This window comes from Delphinapterus leucas, chromosome 20, assembly GCF_059928025.1.
Source record: "Delphinapterus leucas isolate spDelLeu-1000000601 "Yukka" chromosome 20, BTC_Dleu_Yukka2, whole genome shotgun sequence".
Taxonomy (NCBI): domain Eukaryota; kingdom Metazoa; phylum Chordata; class Mammalia; order Artiodactyla; family Monodontidae; genus Delphinapterus; species Delphinapterus leucas.
In genome coordinates, this window is record NC_143148.1 from 14448490 (window position 1) to 14470700 (window position 22211).

General features: G+C 38.3%; 1 protein-coding gene across 8 annotated transcripts; it reads left to right on the forward strand.

The window, feature by feature from the left end:
* Nucleotides 1-1304: 1304 nt before the first annotated feature.
* On the forward strand, nucleotides 1305-21638 carry LOC111181169 (uncharacterized). 8 transcript variants are annotated; one of them, XM_022586340.3, is made up of 7 exons: nucleotides 1305-1491; nucleotides 1841-2002; nucleotides 3901-3976; nucleotides 6819-6906; nucleotides 10156-10282; nucleotides 11281-11379; nucleotides 17277-21638. In XM_022586340.3, the coding sequence occupies exons 4-7, from the start codon at nucleotides 6898-6900 to the stop codon at nucleotides 18644-18646; spliced, it is 1605 nt and encodes a 534-aa protein (XP_022442048.1). In that variant the 5' UTR covers nucleotides 1305-1491; nucleotides 1841-2002; nucleotides 3901-3976; nucleotides 6819-6897; the 3' UTR covers nucleotides 18647-21638. The 8 variants fall into 8 exon arrangements, with proteins under 8 accessions (XP_022442048.1, XP_022442051.1, XP_089758415.1 ...); XM_022586343.3 differs by having other exon boundaries at nucleotides 1932-2002; XM_089902289.1 differs by having other exon boundaries at nucleotides 1841-3976.
* The last annotated feature ends 573 nt before the right edge of the window (nucleotides 21639-22211 follow it).

Genomic DNA, 22211 nt, shown 5'->3' on the forward strand with positions numbered 1-22211 from the left:
TGAAATTGCCATCCTCCAACTGGGTGGCGGGGGGGTGGGGGTGGGTTTAGTTCCTGCAGAAGAACTCAAAGATATATTATTATGTGTATTCCTCGAGGAAGGACTAGCACTCTGTTTTACTGCTGCACTTTTTAAAAAAATTTTATTTTATTTATTTTTCATCACATTGGGTCCTCGTTGCTGCGTGCGCCTTTCTCTAGTTGCGGCGAGCGGGGGCTACTCTTTGTTGTGGTGTGCAGGTTTCTCATTGCGGTAGCTGCTCCTATTGTGGGGCATGGGCTCTAGGCGTGCCGGCTTCAGTAGTTGTGGCACGTGGGCTCAGTAGTTGTGGCACACGGGCTTAGCTGCTCCGTGGCATGTGGGATCTTCCTGGAGCAGGGCTCAAACCCGTGTCCCCTGCATTGGCAGGAGGATTCTTAACCACTGTGCCACCAGGGAAGTCCCTGCACTGTCATTTCTTGATTTGCTTCTCCTTTGTTTCTGCATTGCCTCACTTTTCTGATTAGCAACTGTTTCAATCTGCCCTTTGGTACTCTGGAAAGTTGTAGGAGGCTGAAACTGAAAGGGTTTTGCAGCCAGGAGGGCCCCACAGGGTCCTGCTTAGTTTCATTTCTCTGTAGCACCATTTCAGTCCAGCATCCAATGAGTGGCACACACTCAGTAAACAACTCCATGCATGAAAACACAACCCCATCCATGATCACACACTCAGGCGCACGGGGCACCACGCCAACGCCAGTCCCTTGGCAAATATCACAGGGACCATGCTTGGGGCACTGGGATATCACAATCACTCTTAAAAGCCTAAAGATCTGGACACCCTAGACCAACTTGGAATCCTGGCCCCAACCTCTTCATACCGGCCCCCCTTACTCATCCCACCCTCCAGCCCTCAACGTGTGTCGCCGCAAGAGCATCCTCAGCCCCACGGAGAACCCCAGGTTCGAACGGGTCCACCCATGCGCTTGCGCACGCGGGACAGAAACAGCACCTCCCAGGAGCCTGAGCGCAGGACTCTCGTGGGTGGGGGCGGAGCTCCGGGCCTGCGCCCGTTGCAGAGCCAAGAACCAAGTGAGAAAAGGCGGGATATACAGTTGCTCTGATTTTGGACTACAGTTCCAATAGGGGAGCAGGTCAGCTCGATAGCATGGGTCACTCACAAGGTCACCTTTACAGGCGGGGAGCCGGCCTATTAGGAAACCCTGCTTCTCTGCCCGCCCCGCCCCACGGGGATCTGGCCCCATCCGTCTCTCCAAGCGCTAAGCAAGGAGCCTGGGGACTTGCCCCCGCCCCCTGCGCGCCTGCGCACCCGGGACTGAGAAGGAACTCCCCGGAGTTCCAGCGCCTACGTCTTGGGCGCTGGACTGTCCTCCGAGGCAGGCGAGGCCTGAGGGCGGTGAGGCAGGCTCGGAGGCGGCCGCTTCTCTTCTGAAGGAAACGAGCGCGGGACAGGCCAGGTTCTGCGGACGAGATCGAGGGCCTCAGGCCACTGTGCGTTTCCTCCGGAGTGAGGGCTTGTAGTTCTGAGGCCGGGCGCCGCGGGGTTAAGCTCTGGCGGCGGTAATCGGGCGCCTCCCCGGCCTATTCTGTAATGCGCGACCCGGAGGTCCTGCGCTTCACTTTCCTTGCCTCACCTACCCAGGCCCGGGCGTAGAGGAAAGGTCTGGGAGGGAAGTGGGAGGTGGAGCCTCTGGGTGAAAGTGCCCTGCAAAGACGCGGTGGGCAGCCCCGGTGGTGGGCGGTTGTGGTATCGGAACTACAGCGGACCCAGAGCCGCGAACCCGGACAAGGGTGACCAAGGACCTTCTTCCGTCTCCCTGTTTCCATTTCCTGTATGCAGGTGGTGGGTAGCGAGGGTCAAGGGGACGTGGACGTTTGTTGACCGAGACAAGAAACGCCTGCGGTGTAATGAACCCTGTTTGCTTCCCCAGCCCGTCAGTCTCCAGAGGAGGCCTGTGAAGTGAACCGAATCGCCGCTGCAGCTCTAAAAGCCAGGTTCTTTGTGAGTTTGTGCTGCTTCTTTGTTTCCGTGAAATGCATTTGGTTTTCACGACACGAGATTTTTTTATTTCCTTCCCTTGGAATATCCTGCTTAAAAGAATGATCTACTTATTGATTTGGGCCTGAGGATTTCTCTACCTCATTAAGGGCAGGGACCTAATTTGTAGATTCCCCATTCTAGTGCCCACTTAATTAAGTTCTGCAGTTAGTTAACCATGTGCTATAAATTAAGTTGCTCTGTGAGCACAGCTTTTCCAAGGATTCTAATGATGGAAATAGTCCTATTGGAAGTTAACGTTTATGTTTTCTTTTTTTTTGCGGTATGCGGGCCTCTCACTGTTGTGGCCTCTCCCGTTGTGGAGCACAGGCTGCGGACGCGCAGGCTCAGCGGCCATGGCTCACGGGCGCAGCCGCTCCGCGGCACGTGGAATCCTCCCAGACCGGGGCACGAACCCGTGTCCCCTGCATCGGCAGGCGGACTCTCAACCACCGCGCCACCAGGGAAGCCCTATGTTTTCTTTTTGACTGTGATTTGTTGAGTAGTAGTTTAGGGCTTTAGACATCTGTAATTATTACGGAGTAGGAGTGGGGATTTTTTTTTTTTTCCCCAAGGGAATCCATGAGTGGAAATTTTTGGTACCAGCCTGATGTAGTTAGAGGTTTGATAGCATGAGTTTGTTTTATTTATTTTTGACAAATGAAAAATTGTATATATTTAAGGTGTACAACATGATGTTTTCATATATGTACACATTGTGGAATGGAATGCTAACCACACCGACTAGTTAACATATCCATTACCTCTCTTAGTTACCTTTTTTTGTGTGTGTGACACGAATACTTAAGATATACTCTCTTGACAAATGTCTAGTATATAATACATTATTATTATTATCTATGGTAACCATGCTGTGCATTAGGTCTTCAGAACTTATTTATCTTATAACTGAAAGTTTGTAGTTTGTTTTGGGTATGTCTTTGGATAGAGGAAGAGAGGTGTGTGTAGTGGTTGAAAATTTTGAACCTAGAGGGTTTTAATCCTGACAACCACTTAAATCTGAGTGAGTTTGGGCAGTCTTTCTGTGTTGCAGTTTCTTAATATGTAAAATCGGAATTATTACATACCTCACAGGGTTGTTTTGAAGATTACCTGAATTAGTATCCGTTAAACCTCTTAGAAGATTACCTGGCACATTAGAAGAGTGCTTAATTAATATTAGCTGTTGCCGTTAGTGATGATTCTTAGTCTTTCCCTATCGACTTTGTATATTCCCAAGAATAATGGAAACGTGAAGTTAATTAGGATGAATACTTGCAAGCAGGAAAATGAATCCCGCTCAGGTGGACCAGAACAGGGATTCTTAATATGAAGTCTTTGGACTCTGTTTATGAGTTTTCAGGACAAGAAAAATCTAAGATATATAAAGAAATATTGTATATATTTGTCAATGGGTAATTTGGGGGAAGAAGTCTATCATTTCATATTATCAGAGTTGTATAAGACCCAACAAGATTGATTCTTACTGGTCTAGAATCAGAGTCTGGGATAACTGGGAATGACTTTTGGGATAATCTTAAAAAATTAGTATCTAGCAATTGTGATGGAATTGTGATGGAATGTTATGCGATAATAAAGATTATGTTTATAAAGTCACAAGAAAAAAACATATAATGTAATATTGGGAAGTACTTATTGTTCTGAATAAAAAAATTTTTAAGAGATTGTTAAGTTACATATGTGTCCTGAACGCTAAGGTAAGGATTAACAAGATCTTTTGCAAGGACTTAATAATTGGTTATTCGTTGGCATGCAGGAGGGGTTAACTCAAACGATTGAGCAGCTGCTGTGAAATAAGCATTTTTTTCTGTCTGCTGTGCATACTGTCTCTTAATCTTTAGAAATGTCACGAACCAGCTTTGTGATCCTTCACAGAAGGATCTCTGGGTGTTAATGAACTACAACATTGAAGAACTGGTAAGAATTATTTTTTCAGTGACATTGATTTCCCTGTTGTTACCACTTATGCAGGCCTATTTAATCAGTTTTTTTAATGACTATAAGGTATCCACCTTCCCAAATCATTAAAAAATTATTTTTAATGGGAATAGCTTTTTTTTTTTTTTTTGCGGTTCGCGGGCCTCTCACTGTTGTGGCCTCTCCCGTTGCGGAGCACAGGCTCCGGACGCGCAGGCTCAGCGGCCATGGCTCACGGGCCCAGCCTCTCCGCGGCATGTGGGATCTTCCTGAACCGGGGCACGAACCCGCGTCCCCTGCATCGGCAGGCGGACTCTCAACCACTGCGCCACCAGGGAAGCCCTATATATTTTTTAAACTGATTTTTTTTTTATGTGTTTCTTGGATATTTTCCATTCCTTAACAGTTTTCTAAAACTTAGCATTTAATGATTACTTTATTTTGTGGATGTTTTATAAATTATTTAAGAAATCAGTTGTTGGGAAGTGATGTTCAAAACTGCCTAAAGCAATTCCTTAAACAGCCTTTCTTAGGTCCTATTACTTAATCAGCTTTTCACTTCAAGGTCACGTGGGATTTCAGAGGTAGGAACATTTAGGAACATGGCATTGACTTTTGCCAAGTTGGGGTTCAGGTGATAACTCTGAAGTATTTGGCTGAATTTCTGAAAGTCTTAGAATATGAAATGGACAGTTCTGCTATTTTATGCCAGAAGCTTCATCCTCCTGATCCTTCATTTGAGTGAGAGTTTGAGAAATGAATTAATGATAATCTTACAAAAAACAAAATTATTTTAACCTCAGAGAAGACTTGGGAAAGGAAGGCGAAATAATCTAATTATACTGTATAGCTCAGTTGGAAATGGTATTTACATAGTCATAATAATGGAAATTGAATATCCATTTACGCTGTAATAGAACAAAACCATATTGGAAGGATAGGGAGATGGAGCTACGCATACGTGCAGTGGGAGATGGGTGGATAAAAGATAGCCAGAACTATGCTTTCCATAGTAGGAAGTCAGTAGATAATGGTTAAAACTGAAAATTCAGAAGTAGCAATATTAGCATGTTATTTGAATATATGGTGTTTAAGTAACAAAAGAAAAAGCTAAAAGAGGTGAAAATTGTTGCCTCTAGATTTGGAAGATGGGAGAAAGAAAGAGTAGCAGGGATGGAATTGTTGGGGCTTTTTGTGATATTCCTTGTAGGGCTGTTTTAAATTTATGGCCAGGTACAAGTGATACAAATTAAAAATTTTTTGATTAAAAAATTAAGAGACTCCAGAGGAGAACAAAATAAAGATCACCTGGGATACCATCCAGTAGAGGTAACATGATAAAATTTTATTCCAAGTCCATCCACAGACTTTCATGCACATGCATAATAAATACATGTATGCATATGTATGTAGTTTTCTTGCCAAAAATAGAATCACACACAATACTATTTTCTAAACTATCTTCTTCTCCCAACAATATGTAGTGACCACCTTTCCATGACATCAAATAAGAATTTTACCTTTGTATTTTTAGTGGGTGTTTAGTTTTCTGTTGTGTGAATGCATGATAATTTATTTAACCTTGTTGAAGGATATTTAGGTTCTTTCTGGCTTTTTGGGCCCCATTATAACCATTTTCCACATATCATTTCATTCTTTCTACTTCATACTACAAGTGTCCATTTCTCCACAGCCTTAGTGATACTCTGCAGTATTATCAGTTTTTAAAATCTGCTAATCAAATTCCTTTAAATTCAACTCCTTAGTTACTAGTCAGTTTCAACTAGTGGGTTATTTCTACTTTCTAGAGAATTATCTGTACTCACTTTTACAAATTCACTTTTCCCCAGCCTGGATACCAGGAGAATTGGGTTGGTAAATGAGATCATGTAGGCAGTATTGATGATTCTTAATAGGAAACTGGTGAACAGTGAGCTCTGAGGATTCTGGGAAAGATAGTTCAGCCTTGAGGATGGGATCCCAGTGTGCAAGTACAGTCTTGCCATTATAAAAACTGCTAGGCATGATCTGTGCAAGTGATTCTCAAATTGTGGCATTTGGACCAGCAGCATCGGTATCAACTTAGGAATTTTTTCGAAAGGCAAATTCTCAAGCCCAACCCCAGACCTAGTAAATGCCAACCTTGAGGAGTGGGGGCCTGCAAACTGTATTTTAATAAGCCTTTCAGGTGATCTGATGCATACAAAGTTTCGTTACCAAACCTGCCCATTATGATCACTTGGGGAAGGTTTAAAAATTCTGATTCCCGGGTCACAATCCCTGCTAATTAAATCAGAATGTTTGGGGGATGGGAGTTAGGCATCAGTATACTTTAAAGATCTGCTCGTGATTCCAGTGTGTGGCAAAGTTTGGGAAATTCTTGTCTGTACTGTTTTCTGCCTTCAGGATTAGGGAGGCAAGTCAGATTCCTGACTCTAAGAAGGAAGTTCTGGTTTAGATGATGTAGCCACTTCTCAGCTGGGGAAGGTGGGAACGAGGGGAGATGGCTCTGCTCAGGACAGGTCTGGACAGCCTATGCTCAGGTCCAGATGGGCCTCGCTGGGGTGGGGAAGTAACTGGAATCTCTCCTGCTAAAATGGCAGGATATGTCCTACCATGCAGGGGAGTCTGCCTTATGTCTATCCTTGTGCAACGATTTTCCTGTCATTTTGGGGAGGGCATGTATTTGTCTAAATTACCTCTTACCTTTCATCACTTGTTTGTGTGTTGGGAGGGGCGGGTAGAGGGGTGTTGCCTGTAGGAATGGAAAAGTGGTGTGAGTTTTTAAAATTTGGGAGCTGTGAGGCAATTTTGTTCTTATGGCTTCATATTCTTCCCCCAGCTCTTAGCTTCTGTGGACTCTGCTTCTCCAGCAAATGACCCTTGAGAAAAACTAACCAGTTTCTTGCAAATCTGAAATCATGGCTCATGTAAGTTGATATTTCTCTCTATTTGAAATGCTGTAATTGTTTTCAGGTTATGTAAGCATTTTCATTAATTATCCCAAAACTTCCTAACAGAGCCCCATCCGACAGCTTTTCCCTAGTTGCTCCCACTCTAGTGAAGGATGGAGCCAGACAGCCTGGCCCCTCCTGTGAGCCCCTCTCTGTGTGAATTGACCAAATTACTCAAGGTCTCCTGTGTGTTCATTCTTTGTCTAGAGCAGAGATAAAGCAGAAATGAAGTCCCTAGAGGGAGACAACTGATAGGAGACTCTCAGGACTGGAGAACACGTTAGAGCAGCACTGTCCAATATTAAAAATACGAAATTAGTGCCTTATTAGCACAGTAGGCCTCATGTCAGTCTCATAATAAGTAGAGAATAATATGCAAGGCACATATGTAATCTTTTGTGTCACGATTTATTTATTATTAAAAAATTTTTTTTAATTAATTAATTTTATTTTATTTGGCTGCCTTGGGTCTTCGTTGCTGCACGCGGGCCTTTCTCTAGTGTTTTGGCGAGCAGGGACTACTCTTCCTTGTGGTGCGCAGGCTTCTCATTGCGGTGGCTTCTCTTGTTGCAGAGCACAGGCTCTAGGCGCGTGGGCTTCAGTAGTTGCTGCACATGGGCTCAGTAGTTGTGGCTCAAGGGTTCTAGAGTGCAGGCTCAGTAGTTGTGGCACATGGGCTTAGTTGCTCCGCTGCATGTAGGATCTTCCCAGACCAGGGCTGCAACCAGTGTCCCTTGCATTGGCAGGCAGATTCTTAACCAGTGTGCCACTAGGGAAGTCTCTAGAGTCATATTTTAAAAAGAAATGTGCAGTTAATTTTAATGCTTTATTTAACCCAATATAGCAAAATACTATCATTTCAAAATGTAATCAGTATAAAAATTATTGAGGTATTTTACATTCTTCTTTTTTTTCTCTAAAGTCTTCAATATCTGGTGTATATTTTATAGTTACAGCACATCTAAATTTGTACTAGCTACAGTTCAAGTGCTCAGTAACCACGTGTCTAAGGTAGCATATTGGACATTGTAGCTTTAGAAATTTTGTGTAACCTAAATTGTAAATATAATTTAATATGTTTAAGAGTATAGAAATAATCTAAATAGAATCATTAAGTCCAACATATCTATTAAATGGAGTATTTTATAATAAGTTTAAAATATTCAATAAAAGATTTGTTATAGGGCTTCCCTGGTGGCGCAGTGGTTGAGAGTCCACCTGCCGATGCAGGGGACACGGGTTCGTGCCCCCGTCCGGGAAGATCCCACATGCCATGGAGCGGCTGGACCCGTGAGCCATGGCCGCTGAGCCTGCGCATCTGGAGCCTGTGCTCCGCAACGGGAGAGGCCACAGCAGTGAGAGGCCCACATACCGAAAGAAAAAAAAAAAAAAAAAGATTTGTTATAATAAGGGAAAGTGCTAATGATACATATAGTGATGAAATTGGGTCTGGAATAAATTCTTTAATTTTGTGCAAACTCTACTTTTTAAAAATAGAGATTTTATGGTTCATCTGGGGGGAAAAATTCCATTGATTATTTTTTTCTAACCCTTAAAGGGAAAGAGGTTAGAGTAAATCACATTTCTGTTTTTGGCCGCACCTTGCAGCATGTGGGATCTTACCCTCCCCAACCAGGTTTTGAACCCATGCCCCCTGCAGTGGGAGTGTGGAGTCTTAACCACTGGACCGCCAGGGAAGTCCCTATAGTAAATCACATTTATTTTTTTTAGGCCCGTTGCTAGCAGTATTTTTATGGACACTATTTCAATTAATTGTGAAATTCTTTTCTTTTTTATTTACAATATTGTGTTAGTTTAAGGTGTACAGCAAAGTGATTCAATTATTTTTTTCAGGTTATATTCTATTATAGGTTATTACAAGATAATGAATATAATTCCCTGTGATATATAGTAAATCCTGTTGCTTATCTATTTTATGTATATAGAGTAGTTTGTACCTGTTAGTACTCCTAATTTGTCTCTCCCTCCCTCCCCCTCCCCTTTGGTAACCATAAGTTTGTTTCTGTTTTGTATGTAATTCATTTGTATTATTTTTTTAGATTACACATATTAGTGATATCATATAGTATTTGTCTTTCTCTGATTTACTTCACTTAGTGTGATATTCTCTAGATTCATCCATGTTGCTGCAAATGACAAAATTTCAGTCTTTTTTATGGCTAGCATTCAGTTGTACAACTTAAGCCAGTCTTCTGTTGATCAGCACTTGAGTTGTTTTCCATGTTTCGGCTATTGTAAATAGTGCTGCTGTGAACATTGGGGTTCATGTATCTTTTCAAATTTTTGTATTTTCGAGTTTTTGTTTTCTCCAGATATATACCCAGGAGTGGGATTGCTAGATCATATGGTAGCTCTATTTTTAGTTTTTTAAGGAACCTCCATTCTGTTCTCCATAGTGGCTGCACCAATTTACATTCCCACCAACAGTGTAGGAGGGTTCCCTTTTCTCCACACCCTCTCTAGCATTTATTATTTGTAGACTTTTGGATGATAATCATTCTGACTGGTGTGAGGTGATACCTCATTCTGGTTTTGATTTGCATTTCTCTAATAATTGGTGATGCTGAGCATCTTTTCATGTGCCTATTGGCCATCTGGATGTCTTCTTTGGAGAAACGTCTATTTAGGTCTTCTGCCCATTTTTGATTTGGTTGTTTGTTTTTTTGGTACTGAGTTGTATGAGCTGTTTGTATTTTTTGTATATCAACTCCTTGTCGGTCACTTCGTTTGCAAATATTTTCTCCCATTTGGTAGGCTGTCTTTTTGTTTTGTTTGCTTTTGTGCCCATCAACAGAAGATTGATGGTTTCCTTTACTGTGCAAAAGCTTTTAAGTTTGATTAGGTCCCATTTGTTTGTTTTTGCTTCTATTTCTTTTGCTGTTGGAGACTGATCTAAGAAAATATTGCTACAATTTAGTGAAACTCTGATTAATTACCTGAACGTATCTGGAAATAAGTAAAATTAGGTATCCCACAGTTATATAGGAAGTTTCGTCTGTAGCAGTAGTAGGCAAACTACAGCTTGTGAGCCAGATTCAACCCATGGCCTGTTTTTGTACAATCTATGAGTTAATTACTTTTTGAAAGAATTGTTTTAAAAAAGTAGGGAAAGGAGAAGGATATACAAATAGTGACAATATGTGGCATGTGGCCCTATACAGAAATAAATAATTTTACAAATAAAACATGGGTTTGTCATTTCAGGATTTGGTGATGTTCAGAGATGTAACTGTAGACTTTTCTCAGGAAGAGTGGGAATGTCTGAACTCAAATCAGAGGAATTTGTACAGAGATGTGATATTAGAGAACTATAGCAACCTGGTGTCGCTGGGTAAGTTTTTCTGTGTCAAGTAATGTAGAAATTCACATGACTGAATTTCAGGGCTATCCTTCTAAAAGCTAGCCAAATATCTGCTTTGTAGTTTTGGAATAGGCACCTTCAGCTGTTAAAGTATTAAATAGCACCTTTAACTTCCCCATAAATCAGTGACATTTACATTTTCCTTTGCCTTTTCCATAATTGCTTCTCTTCAATGACAGTTTGATATAAATTCTTAGACGCTCAGAGCAAAACCATTTTCAAAGAAATCTGGTTTCGTACTGCTGTAGATGGTCTATTATCTATTAACTTACCTGCAATGTGAGTAGGAAGACAGAGGGGTCTGGCTCTACATACCTATTGAAAAAGCTTATACAGTGTATATGATACTGGGTTAAATCAGTAGTTTGTAAAAACTCAAGTGGACACATTCAATTTATTGCAACAAACATTATCTTTTAATTGATTTATGATTAAAAGTTTAAAATATATGAACTTTGCATTTAACATTGGATGAATATACTGGCAAGAAACTATATTCCTTTTAGCAAAGTATTTAAAGAAAAGCAAAAATAGTACCTAATAAACATGTATAGTGCTTACTATGTACTAGGCACTCATCCAAGCACTTTGTTTATTAAGTCAAACCTCACACAGTCCTATACATTATTATAATAATGGTATACATTATTATTTTATATATTTTTATGTATTATTTTATATATTATTATATATTATTTACATATGGATATATATTATTTTTCCAACTGAGAAAACTGAGGCCGTAAGTTGTTCAGGTGACAGAGGCAGGATTTGAAACCACTGCTGTCAGTGATTACTTTCTCAAGAGACAGAGGCTGTATGAATTGGCAATTAAAATAAGGCACTATTCCTATCTCTCTGTTCTTGTGATCCTGAAGTAGCTCTAATATCAGTGTTTTTCTGTTCATTTACTCTTCTTTGTTCTGAAGGCTTAGTCAAGTATATCCTTTCTGTATTGTTTTCTCAAGGAGGATGTTCCGTTTCTAAACCAGATGTAATTACTCTGTTAGAGCAAGGGAAAGAACCCTGGATGGTTGTGAGGGATGAGAAAAGAAGACGGAGCCTAGGTGAGTAAGTGCCAATAAGGAAAGGTAAGCTATTGTGGCATGGCATATTCCTGCTTGTTGGGAAGGAGACACACCACTTAGATGTTGATTATGAAGGAGAGACCTGAAACCTGGGAAGAAAACTTAGATTTCAGCCTGAACCACCAAAGAAATTTCATCTTTACTTCCATTTACCTCTTCATTCTTCACTGTCATGTTTCTTTCTCATTTCAATGGGGGAAAGCTTTCTTCACCAAAGACCACCATTTTACCTGTATTTTGCATCTAATTTCTTCCTAGCTCATCTTTTGTATTTGGCTTTTATGTATGTATTTCTTCATTGCCTTCTTTTCATGGAGTTTACGTTGTAGTAGGGTAATCATACAACAAACAAGTGGATTACTAAATATCATGAAGTGATTAAGTATTATAAAGAAAAGTGAGTAGGATAAGAATATGGAGAATTATGGTGGGTTAATGGGGTAATTTTAGATAGCGTGGTCAGGGAAGAAGAACCAGTTAGCAGAGGCTCTTCAACTTGTCAAAGATGGAATCATTTGAGCATCTGTATACATAACTGCAGTGTATTGCAACCACATAAAATACCACATGCTTAATTCCATAAATTCTTAATGATGCTAACAGCAGATTGTTCACCATTGGAAACTACTAGAGAACTAACTTATTTGGAAAGCATAAATTTAAAGGAAAAAAGAAGCGTTTATCCTGTCTTCCTTGTAGGAACTGTACCAATAGGTAATAGATGGAGGGATGTTTTTCTTAATAAAAGTATTCAGTGAATAAATGAAGAATGATAGAATATTATCACTTTGGAACCCATAGTGAGCTATTGGATCTAGGCACTGAACATCAGTGCTGATAGCATCACAGAAATAGAGACAATGAATGAAGGGGTGAATGAAAGGATACAATATGACCTATGAAGTGGGCCTAAGTCTAATGGAGCTTCTAAAGCCACCAGTTTATTGGAGGAAGATAGAGGAGCATGTTCTATTACACCTTGGGAATATAGTCAGCAAAATTCAGAATATGAGAAATGCTATAGGGTCAAAAACAGTTCTTCAACAAATAAATTGTAAGGGAAATCAAAAGATAGTAGGACAGGGACTTCCCTGGCAGCGCAGTGATTAAGAATCTGCCTGCCAATGCGGGGGACATGGGTTCGATCCCTGGTCCGGGAAGATCCCACATGCCGCAGAGCAACTAAGCCCATGTGCCACAATTACTGAGCCTGCACGCCTACAGCCCATGCTCCGTGGCAAGAGAAGCCACTGAAATGAGAAGCCCGTGCACCACAACGAAGAGTAGCACCTGCTTGCGTGCAGCAACGAAGACCCAATGCAGCCGTAAATAAATAAATAAATAAATATTTTTAAAAGATAGTAGGACAGTCTGTAGGTTTTAGACATGTAGAAGACATGTCAACCATTGAACATTATGGACTTTGGATCAGTTATTATTTTTAAATTGTTTAAAATTTTATGTATGAGATAATTGGAAGTGTGAACACTGATTTTTGATGTTCTTAAAGAATTACTGTTCATTTTTTCAGGTTTGGATAATGGTATTATGATTATTTTTTTAAATCCTTTTAGAGATACATCCTGAAGTGATAACAAAAAACATTAGATTATGGGATTTGCTTCAGAAAATGTGAGGAGAGTGGATTAGGGTCTGCATAGGCCAGTACTGGGCTTGGTTGGTGGTTGCTGAGGCTGGCCATAGATACATGGACATTTATAATTACTCTTCTCCTTTTGTGTATGTCAGATATGCTCTGTAATAAAATTTTGTTTCTTTTAAAGTTATTGGGAGATGAAAAGAAAGTGAGAAGTGAGGCAGTGATGAAAATAAATATATATAACTCTTGGAGGAATTTTGCCATAAAAGCAGACACATGGGGTACAGGGAAAGTATCTTAAGATGTGATGAGGTATTAGAACATGTATATAGGCTGAAGGGAATGATTTCAAAGAGGGAAAATTGATGGAGTAGAGAAAGAGGGAATTCTGTAAGCAATGACTTTCAGTAAATGGGTAGGAGTCAATTTATGAAGGAAAACCAATGCATATGATAAGAATATGGACACAGGTTGGTTCGATAACATAGTGAAGGGGAGAATAACATTTTTCTTTAAATTGCTTCTGATTTCTTGATGAAACTAGCAGTAAAATTATCAGCAGGATGTGAAGGTTATTTGGAATTCAGTATGGATTATTTAATATTGAGTTGGCCAAAAAGTTCATTTGGGTTTTTTCTGTAACATCTTATGGAGAAACCGGAATGAACCTTTAGGCCAACCCCATATTTGATCAGTTTTGATTTTCAGAAGTACAGTTCTGTGGTTATAGGGTTTTAACATCTCTGGTTGCATTTACCCTGGTGTTAATGTGCCTAAAACTGCCTCTGTCATAAATATTCTGTATCCATATCATCTTGTATCAGCAAAGGTTATTGAAGACATCATATCTCAGGAAACTAATTAACTCTATGAACAGGTAATTTACTTCATATTTTCTTTTTAATTAAAGCTAGTATCCTGCAAATGGAAATAATATTTCTCCTTTTACATTGCTTTAAGATGGGTTAATATTTTGCTTTCACATTAGCATTATTTACTAGAATAAAGTCCTTTGATTCAGTAGAATACAAACTAATATTTGGTTTATTAATTTTGAGTAGTTAAATATTTTATATATGTCTCTTGATGTTTAGTTTGGCCTTTTGTTTTAGAGTTGGTCCAGTCAGTTTTTTCTTGATTAAATCATACATATAATGCATAGGTTATTATTTCCAGTTTCAATTTATTTAAAGTAGAACAAGAATCTAAAGATACTTGTAAAGCAAACTGTGTGCACAATCCTTCATGACTTTTTACATTTCCCATCAATCTTTACTATTTTCTCACTCATGCCTATTTTGAGAACAATGCAATGTGCATCCCTAGCCAGAACTTGCAAAGCACTGAACCTAGTTTTCATAGATAGAAATGGTTGTCTTTCAGTTTCTTGAAGGGGAAAGAACTGGCATAAACAAATTTGGGAACAATTATGGCTGACTTTTAACAGAAATCTTAAGATTACACTTCAGTTGTTTATACAGTTGACCCTTGAACAACATAGGTTTAAACTGCATGGGTCCATTTATACATGGGTTTAAAAAAATAAATGTGTATTACAGTATTGCATGACCTGGGGTTGGTTGAATCTGTGGATGCAGAACTGCAGATATGGAGGTCCAACTGTAAAGTTGCACACAGATTTTCAGTGGGGGGCGGGGGAGGGGGTGGTATTGTCCCCTCTAACCCCTATGTTCAAGGGTCAACTGTAGTATAGTCTCCTAGATGAGAATGTTCAGCGTGCCAAGGCCTTAATCTGACACGTCATTTAGGTGGGGAAGCCATATAAGTGCCTCTATATCCACACTGGGAATGTTTTGTTTGTTCTTTAAATTAAAACGTTCAACTTCTATAGGATAAGTTTGATAACTTCTACTTTGTTTTTTATGAGTGAATATGGACATTTTGCCCTAAGTTTGTTTATACTTTTATTTTGTGCATTTTCTACTCACTTCCTTTATTCCATTACTTTTTCCATTGTTTAATGTTTCTTATACAGTTTGTATGGGCTTTTCTGCTGTATACACTTTCTCATTTTTCTTTCAAATGTTTGGGCCTTCACTTTTGATTTTGACTGTGACTTTCCTTTAGATCACTGGTTTTTAATTTGCAAGTAAATCCTTTGAAATCACCATCTTAATAACAACTGTCATACTTTTGTACCTGCCTGCTTATTTACTACTGTTATGACTAGCTAATTACTGTTCATTTTATATATAATTTATATCTTATTTGTCTTAATGAGACCTTAAATTGTTTTTTTCCCCAAAATTTCTACAAAATTGTCATAGTTTTATATTGCTTTCTTGAATGGGGAGATAGAGACAGACAGACAGGTAGGAGAGAGAGGGAGGGGGAGAAAGAGAAAGAGAGGAGTAAAGGAAGGAGAACAGGAGAGAGGGAAGGGAGGGGGAAGCATGGAGAAAGACACTCAGATTTCATAGGAGTATTTTCTGTGCCATTCATTTTTTTGTCTCTGCTCACAAATTATCTACACTATTTAAATCATTGTTGCCTTTTAATGTCTTTTTAGTATATCCTTTTTAAAGTAAACTTATTGAAATATGAACAGATATAAAAAATACAGAATTATAATATGTGGCTCACTGAATTTTCACAAAGTAATTACACATTGATTCAGAAATAGAGCTTTACTAGTATATCAGAAGCTCCCCCCTAACTTTCTCCAGTCATTCCTCCCTACCAAAGTTAACTACTAACCTGACTTCTAACAAGTCCATAGATTAGTTTTACTGTTTTCAAGCTTTATAAAAATGGAATAGTATAAATTCTTTTATGCCTGGCTTTGTTTACTCACCATTATGTTTGTGAGAATGATCCATGTTGTTGTGTGTACTTGTAGATTATTCATTCTCATTGCTGTTACAGTTTGTCTCATTGCTCTTATTGCATTGTATCCACATATCTTAATTTTCTTTGTCATTCTTCTGTTGATGAACACTTAGATTCTTTCCAGTTTGGGTATATTAAAAATAATGTTGCTGTATAGTAGATTTTTTAAAATACCTTTTTCTTTTTGAAAAATATTGAAATCTTATTTCAAAAATTTTGAGAAAATATACATTTGAGAAAAATACGTCTCTGCTCAGAATTTCATTAGCATGTTGCTCTTTTATAAACCTGTTGCTGTGACTGAAAAATCGCTAATATATTTTTAGGCAGTACCTAAATGGCATTGGCTGTGAAGACTTCAGGGAGAATATAGGAAAGGGTATGAAGGAACAAAACAGGTTGAGTATTTGTAACATAGTGTGTATAGTTAATAAACTCAAATGAAGATAAATAAGTAGAACCTTTTATTACCTTGATCGTGAAAGTGAGGTTCACTCACAACTATGCAACGTAGAAAATGAACTGAAGTGGAGATATCTGCAAGTGAAAGTGGAGAGGCCATTGGAAGGATGATCAGGTGTAAAGAAATTTTTCCATGTATGTATTTGATTGAGATAGCTTAGATGTGCTTTTGTTTCCCATCTCTATAGGAAGTGATAAAAAAGAAGGTGTAAGATTGGAGGCAAGGCAAAATATACATTTTTACTATTAACTAATTATGGAAATTTAATAATTAATAGTTACTGTGTGCTATGGGTTTGTTATTCAGTGATAAGTGAAAGATTGTTTCTGCCCTTGGGGTAAGAAAATAGAATAACAATTGGGAAAGTTAATGAATATACCACAGCAGAATTGAAAAAAGTGTTAAGCAAGGAACAAGTTATTGGGATAGAAAATAAAGGATATAAATTAGATGAAGTCAGCACAGGTAGTTTTTCTGACTTTTATCATGATACCTAAAGGGTGAAAGGAACCCAACCATGTGGAGAGCCCGCCAGCATTCCTGGGAGATTTAACAGCCAGTAAAAAGCTCTAAGAAATGGAAAGATTGTAACATATTTTAGCAACTGAAAGGAGGTAAGTGTGACAGATGTAGGGTGCAAAGGGGGCAGTAGCTTGAGATGACATCTTTTGGTAAACAAAGGCCATGTTATTCATAATAAAGTGTTTCTACTGTATTCTTATTAAAAAGAGAAATCATTAAAAAGTTTAGGTAGAGATCTCAGACTTTGATTTGCTTCTGAATTATCTGGTCTTAACTCATTTTCTTTATTTCTCTTAGCTTTTTTCAAGCTACATGATTTTTAAAGAGTTTTTAAGCACATTTTCTTCAACTGGACTTTCCTATTATAAAATTTTTATTTGCTTATTTGTTTACTTTTTCTAGAATAAGAAAATAGCATGTGTTTATCTTACTTTCTTTCAGATTTGGAATCCAGATATGGCACTAAAAAGTTATTTGAAGTAAAGGATGTTTGTGAAATGAATGTATCTCAGTGGGAGATAATGGAAAGAATTAGAAGTTGTGGCCTTGAAGATTCCTTTTTCAGGAAAGATTGTGAATATAAAAAGTTTGAGGGACAAGAGGGTCCTCAGGAGGCGTATTTCAGGCAAGTGAAAAAAACCACCTCTGAAAAAATGCCCAAGAACAAAAAACGCACATCTCTTACTCTGTATCAGAGAATTCACAATAGAGAGAAACCCTATGAATGTGGGGATTGTGGGAAGGCTTTTAGAGTACGCCAGCAACTCACTTTCCATCAGAGAATTCATACTGGTGAGAAACCCTATGAATGTAAAGAATGTGGAAAAGCCTTTAGACAGTGTGCCCACCTTAGTCGACATCAGAGAATTCATGCTTCTGACAAACTCCTTGAATGTAAAAGATGTGGAAAAATCTTTACATGTGGTGCAGATCTTCGTGTACATCAGAGAATTCATGTTGGTGAGAAGCCCTATGACTGTAAGGAATGTGGGAAGGCCTTTAGAGTGCGAGGACAACTTAATCTCCATCAAAGGATTCATACTGGTGAGAAACCCTATGAATGTAAGGAATGTGGGAAGACCTTTAGACAATATGCACACCTTACTCGACATCAAAGACTTAATATTGCTGAGAAATGCTATGAATGTAGGGAATGTGGGCAGGCTTTTCTGTGTAGTACAGGCCTTAGAGTACATCACAAACTTCATACTGGTGAGAAACCCTATGACTGTAAGGAGTGTGGGAAGGCCTTTAGAGTGCGGCAACAACTTACTCTCCATCAGAGAATTCATACTGGCGAGAAACCCTATGATTGTAAGGAATGTGGGAAGACTTTTAGTCGTGCCTATCATCTAACTCTCCATCAGAGAATTCATACTGGTGAGAAACCTTATGAATGTAAGGAATGTCAGAAGTTCTTTCGTCGTTACTCAGAACTTATTTCACATCAGGGTATTCATATTGGAGAGAAACCCTATGATTGTAAGGAATGTGGGAAGGCCTTCAGACTGTTCTCACAACTTACTCAACATCAGAGTATTCATTTTGGTGAGAAACCGTATAAATGTAAGGAATGTGAGAAGACTTTTAGACTGCTCTCCCAACTGACTCAACATCAGAGTATTCATACTGGTGAGAAACCCTATGACTGTAAGGAATGTGGAAAGGCCTTTAGACTACATTCATCACTTATTCAACATCAGAGAATTCATTCTGGTGAGAAACCATACAAATGTAAGGAATGTAAGAAGGCCTTTAGACAACATTCACACCTTACTTACCATCAGCGAGTTCATAAGGTCACTAAATAATTATTAGAAAGCCATCCATTGTGAATTTTGTGTTAAGGGGCAGTAGAAAATAAATTCTGGAGGAAAAGTGTTTGAATGTAGGAATCCCTTTTGCTTCATGCTCAAAATTAAAATAAGAGGTTTTAAAAGAATAGGTTAATTTAATTAATATATAGAAATATTTCATCACCATTCAAACCATGTTAAACTTTAGGAAGTTCTTCCTAGAAAGAAACTCTCTTAAAGGAGTGAATGTGGAAAAGCTTTTGATCTTACCTGTTATCACCTCTATTCTTTCATCTGTACAGTATACCTATGGAAGTTGCCAGGGCACCAACTCATTCTGGAAATTGATAAATAAAAGGAAGGAAATGTGATTTAGCCTGCATTTCCTGTATAAACTATATTTCAAGGCAACTAGAAATTGATGAGGTAAAGTTCTTTATTAGAGATTTTTATAGGACATAATGAAATAATGGATCTAGGCACAATTCTCAGTAGAGGTGTTAAGACCTTTAGGTGAATGGTTGATGTCAACTTCATAGTGAATAGATCAGGTTGACAACATCTGAACCCACTGATCAATTTTAATCTCATCAAAAATAGGACAAAACATTTTGTGCCTCCTGATATGATACAATAAGACATACCATTGACAAAAAATATTGAACCTGAATCTGATTAAAGCGTCAAGATCTAACTCCCAGTTTAGAGAAAATTCAGGAAACAAGAACAAATTACATGATACAGCAAGAAGCAGACAAATCTAAAATGTGGGTAATTCTACAAGAGTAATGACAGCTTCTCAACCAATAAAATGGATTGAAAAAAGGGAGGTGGAACTCTTAGATATTAAGAGTCTTAAGAGATGTATCAATCAAATGCAATGAATGAGTGGTTCTCATTTAGATCACAAGTCGAACAAGTGTAAAAAAGACATTTTTATGAAAGTTGGGGAAATGGGACTATTGACAGTATTAGATAATATTAAGAATTATGTTCTTGTTAGATGTGCAAATAGCATTGTGTTTATGTAAAAGTGTCTTAGAGATAAATTAGCAAGTTTATACACATGAAATGATATGTCTAGAATTACCTTTAAAATGCTCATGCAAAAGAAAATTGAAGATGGATAACTTGTTTGTCAAAATCATGGCAAGATGAGTCAGGTGCGTGGTTTTTGCTTATTTTGTTTTTGCTCTTTTCTCTATTTTCATGTATTTTAAATTTTCCATAATTTTTTTTAAAGATAAAGTATCTGTGAAATTATAACCCACTTAAAGTGAATGATGTTTGTAAATGGCTACATATCAGAACTTACGGATGTTGCTAAAGTTTTACACACAGGGATATTAAATGTGCTATAATGTATTTGGGAAATTAAGATTGAGGATCCAGATTTTATCTAGTTCACCTAATGCTACATCTGTTGTAGTGCCTGTCCCATAGTACTTCGTATATTTCAAGAGTGAGTAAAAAGAGCAATTACAACTACTTGTGGAAATTAATGGAATGGAACTGTTTTATCTGATAAGGTAGCTGCTAGCAACATGTTGAACCCTTAAAATTGAGCTATTGAGAGCCTGAATTGTGGTTAGTACAAATTAAGATGGTGTTAAGTGTAAAAAACACACAATTTTTGAATACTTCTAAAAAAATATCTAACAGGTCAGTTTCTCACAGCATTTCTCTGCTGTTGTTGGGAAGCTGTGATATTCAGTGGATTGCATTACTGCATAATACAGAACCCAATTTAAGTATGTCTCTGCTCCCAAGTAGCAGCATGTTTACACACTGAGGTCTCTTTGGTTCTACCCCGAGTCATGCTGAATTTTTTTTTCTTCTCTTCATAAAACGTTGCCTGTGTTTACAGCTGAGTAGTTTTCTCAGACTGTTTATAGCCTGTAGATGTTTTGGCATCCAAAGGCCCTTTTTTACTTTATACTGTTTCCCACTAAGTTCAAGCTTGCAGTGCTTCATGTAGTACAATTCTCTTTAAGACTGTGTTTTCTATGATTTTTATTAGGGTTCATTCAATTAGACAAAAGATCAACAGGCTCTTCTCTGTATTGGGTTCCCTGTGAGGCTACTGTGGAAAAACGACTTTGAAATTCTTAGAAGCCACGCTGTTTCACAGAAAGGATGAAAGTTGGCTTTATCTTTATCCTGGGGTGACATTTTCAGGACAGCACCACATATTTGAGTTTTCCTCCCCTCTCAGGCCCATTATAACTTTGAGAACCCTTTGCTACCTGTAAACACTGTCATGAACCCTCTATTTCCTTGAAATTCTACTTGAAATATGCACCAATTGATATAATGAATGATTTTTTTTTTTTACTCTGTTAATATGATGGATTACCTTCATGGATTTTCAAATATTAAGCCTTATATCACTGGAGTAAACTCCATTTGTCTATAGTGTGTACTTTAAATATATATATATATATATATATATTGCTGTACTTGCTGTGATTGCTATGATTTACTAATGTTTTGTTGAGGATTTTTGCATCTATATTCATGAAGGATACTGGTCTATAGTTTTATTCTATTTTTGTCTCATTTGGTTTCAGGTTGATGGTGTTCTCATAACGTGAGTTTGGAAATGTTGCTTCCTTTTAATTTCTGGAAGAGGTAGTGTAGAATTGGTGTTAATTATTCTTTGAATGGTAGAATATTCCAGTGAAACCGTTTGGGCCTTGCAATGGACTGAATGTGTCTCCTTAAAATGTGATGACATCCTAACCCCCAATGTGATGGTATTAGGAGGTGGGGCCTCTCAAGAGATAATTAGGTCATGAGGGTGGAGCCCTTCTGAATGAGATTAGTACCCTTATAAAAGTGACCCCAGAGAGTTCTCTCACCCTCTCCTGCCATGTGATGAGGATACAACAAGAAGATGACAGTTTTCAATCTGGAAGATGTTGCTCACCAAAACTAACTGTGCTAGCACCCTAATGTCAGACTTCCAGCCTCCAAACCTGTGAGAAATAAATTTGTTCACAAGCTACCCAGTCTGTGGTGCCATGTTATAGCAGCCCAAGCTGAATAAGACAAGTTTGTACTAGAAGTGGGTACTAATGTAAAAGACATGGAAGTGGCTTTGGAACTGAATAGTGAGTGGATAAAGGCTGAAAAGAGTTTTGACGTGCATGCAAAAAATAACGGATATTAAGGGTGATTCTGGTGAAACCTCAGAAAAGAGGAGAGCTGAAGAGAAAGCCTCAGTCTTAGGAAATAATCATGAACAAAATGTTAGTAGAAATATGGACAGTAAAGACCATTCTGCCGCAGTCTTAGATGGAAATGAGGAACTTATTATTGGAAACTGGAGGAAAGGTCATTCTTTTTATAGTGGCAAAGAACAGGGCTAAATTGTGTTTGTGTTCTAGTATTTTGTGGAAAGTAGATCTTCTGAGCAATGAAATTTAATGTGTGGCTTTGCTCCTCCTGGCTGATTATAATGAAGTGCAAGGAGAGAGAAATGACTTAAAGATGGAGTTTTTGAAGCAGAATGTAAAGATTTGGAAAATTCTTAGCTGAGTAAATAGTGTTAAAATGAGGGCATAGATTGGGAAAAAAT